This window comes from Anarrhichthys ocellatus, unplaced genomic scaffold (assembly GCF_004355925.1).
Source record: "Anarrhichthys ocellatus isolate YVR2014 unplaced genomic scaffold, GSC_Weel_1.0 scaffold34, whole genome shotgun sequence".
Taxonomy (NCBI): domain Eukaryota; kingdom Metazoa; phylum Chordata; class Actinopteri; order Perciformes; family Anarhichadidae; genus Anarrhichthys; species Anarrhichthys ocellatus.
This window is the reverse complement of record NW_022280064.1, coordinates 4,277,800-4,281,171: the sequence shown is the minus strand read 5'-3', so window position 1 is coordinate 4,281,171 and position 3,372 is coordinate 4,277,800. Positions and strand designations below refer to the sequence as shown.

Genomic DNA, 3,372 nt, shown 5'->3' with positions numbered 1-3,372 from the left:
AACATTTCACCTCCTCACTGGCTCATTTGTTCTCTGTTGTTATCTGATGATGATGTCATCTCTCTGTGACCCTGCAGCTGATGATTAAACCACTTAATGTGGATATTTATATCAACGTTTAGACCTTAGTGCTGAAGATGCAGCAGCATGGCAATCAAACTGAATGTGACTTTAAAAAATACATTTCAATAGAGACATTCATTGAGGTTTATATTAAATTAAATAAAACATAAAAAGACTGTTTTCATATAAAGATTTTGTTTTTATCTGTTGCACAAATACAAACACACAAATGACTCATGAAAAATCCTGCAATTTAAGGGCCTTTTCTCACATTCACAAATGTACAAATCCAGCGTGTTGTTACTGTTTCAGGAGTTCATTATGGGCCTGGTGTACACGCCGCGGTAGTAGTTGGAGTCGGTGTGAGCGGGATCCAGGCCGCTTTTGGCCGCCACCAGCGCCCCGGACACCGGGCAGCCGTAGCCTCCGTACTGCACCACGGGATCCAGTCTGTGGTGCTGCGGCTCGGACATGAGGTTGTTGATGGAGAACGGGTGGTTGAAGGAGTAGTGGGGGTGGTAGTGGTCCGGCTTCAGGTGCGCGGCCTCGTGCAGCAGCAGCGGGTGGTGAGGGTGGTGGTGGTGGTGGTGGTGGGGGGGTTGGGAGAATAGGTGCTGGGTGTGCGCAAGCGGGGAGGGCACGCGCACGGGGCTGGAGGGTAACAGTTCGCCCCGGTGCGCTTTGAGGTCGACCCCGGTGCCTTTTGCCTCTGAGGACGGAGAGGAGGCGGAGGAGGAGTGCGGGGAGTCGGACCGGGTGCTCGTGGTGGTGACCGAGCCGCCCTCCGAGCCCGACTTCCCCGCCACCTCCTTCTCACCTGCGCCGGACATTCTCCCGGACTTGAAGCGCTTCTGCCGCCGCAGGTAGCAGCCATTCTCGAACATGTTCCCGGAGTCCGGGTGCAGCGCCCAGAAGGAGCCCTTCCCCGGTTTGTCCGGTAAGCGGGGCACCTTGATGAAGCAGTCGTTAAAGGAGAGCGAGTGTCGGATGGAGTTCTGCCACCGCTGCTGGTTCTGCCGGTAGAACGGGAACAGGTCCGTGATCCACTGGTAGAGCTCGTTCAACGTGAGCATCTTGCTGCCGGCTTGCTGGATGGCCATGGTGATCAGGGAGATGTACGAGTACGGCGGCTTGGCGTGCGTGTAGCTCCGCCGGTACGGTTTGGGCTCCCGGGATCTGATGCCGCAGGCCTGCCCGTACACCGGGCTCATCACCGGTACGCTCCCGTACGGCGGCGGCGGGCTCATGGAGCTCATGCTGCCGCCCAGGCCTGTCATCCCGACACCGGCCTGCACCATCGATCCGGGGCTCTGCGACACCCCGGCGGGCATCGACGGGTGATTGACCCCTACCGGGTTCACGTAATGCGCGTTCATGTGGCCGGTGGCGGTCATTCCAGGCGCGCTCATGTAGCTGCTCATTGAGTTCATGGACAAACCGGAGTTCATGTTTCCCGCTGAGGTGTAACACTGAAACACAGAGAAACAAGTTACTACAAGTCTATTCATGTTTATTTATACTATATATATGTGTGTATAACAATTATGTAATACTAGTAGTAGATATTCATTTATAAAACAGGCTTCATTTTATTTAAATTTTGAAAAATCCTGTTGCATATATTACAAAAAAAGTTTGAAAAGCATTTTTCTCTTCACTCTTATAAATAACATTTCACATTTCAACTGGGCTGCTTACGAGTATGTTCGTTATCGATTAATCTGATGATTATTCGATAGTTTGGTCTAAAGACATCTGGAAACTGTGAAGGCCTATAATCTCATTATAATGTCCCAAAACCAACTGATGATTTGTTTTGTCCAACACCTAAAGAAAAATGTGTTTCTTATTTTATATGACAAAGAAAAACAGCAAATGTGTCATTTAAGAAGCTGTAACTTTAAGTATAGTTTGTTGTTCAGAACACAATAGAAATGGACTAATCAATATATCTGTATCTCTATAAGATTATACACAACCATAAGGGAGTTATTTTTTATAACCATATCTTAAGTGTTGCTTGATCATCACCACAACTCATAATGTATTCGTTTAATTGAACGCATTTTAAATTCAGGACACTTGGATCCATAATCTGTATTGTTGTTATTACCTTACACCTTCATTACAGCTCCATTTCTATATTATATTGTATTATATTGATACCAACAATGAGGCCACAATTATCAGAGTTATTACAGATGACTGAAGCAGAGCGATGCAGGATTTTAGGAGTGGAAGTCCTCCAAACCTCCCCTCTATTTCCTGCAGGTTTTATTTAAATTGAGTATTTATTTCAAGGAGTTTCTCTTGACATTAACTGAACTCGAACTAAGATTGTAACTTTCCCCTGATTATTTTACAATAAATTATATTTCTCCCCAGGAAACCTGGGGAATTATAGAGCTGTAATCTTTTCATCTCTCAATGCGAAGGTCAGAATGCTGTTTAACAGCTCTTAAGCTTCATAAATACTCAAATCAGTGTCGATAGAACCACTTAACTCCCAGAAAAAGGAGACTTGATCTCAGTGTCTACGGCCTTCAACAGAATTATTATTATTATTATTAGGAATTAATAAATGACGTTGAGAGGTCCTCCACATTTATCATGATGCTCTCTGATTTTCTTTCTTTTTTGTCAATAGTTTGACAAATATCTTTGCTCTCCACTATAATGATGATAAAATAGAACTTATATTGAGGGCCGGAGTCAATAACAGCCATTTAAAAACACTTTACAGTCTTTACATATTACACATTGGTGAGACATATAATCTTTATTTTAACCTTTACAAAAGTGAAAATGTGAGATTTCCCTTTAAGTGTTTCTGAACAAACAAAGTCTCATTTTACTTATATCTGTGATTCACTGTCAACCCACCCAATCAGAAGAATTACCTCAAGAATAACAAATATTTAAATTTAACAATTTCTTTGAAGAACGGAAATAACTAATATAGGCTTAGATGCAAACTTTAATCAAACGTATAAAATAACAGCTTTGATTTTTCTCATTTTGCTGCAAAATTCACATCGAAAAAGAAGTCAATGGAACTCAAATCAAATCTCTCATTTGAATGCACTGCAGAAATAAAAGTTCTGCAGTGAAGTAATCACGTGATTGATGCACCAATAAGACAAATACTGACATCCAATAGGTGTATTATAATTGCAAAATTTAGATGAAAAATATTCCCATGTATTTGTGTGGAGAATGTAGTATGATATGATATAAGTAAAACAGGCCTATATCATATATATATATAAAATATATATATATATAATATATATATAATATATATTATAT

At 42.3% G+C, this 3,372-nt stretch overlaps 1 protein-coding gene across 1 annotated transcript in view; it reads right to left on the bottom strand.

Annotated features, from left to right (window-relative positions):
* Positions 1-305: 305 nt before the first annotated feature.
* Positions 306-3,372, bottom strand: part of LOC116393678 (hepatocyte nuclear factor 3-beta-like) — an 8,486-nt gene continuing 5,419 nt past the window's right edge. The window contains exon 2 of the mRNA XM_031866210.1: positions 306-1,532. Within this exon, the coding sequence (XP_031722070.1) occupies positions 372-1,532 (1,161 nt within the window). The 3' untranslated portion in view covers positions 306-371. The remainder of the gene's footprint in view (positions 1,533-3,372) is intronic.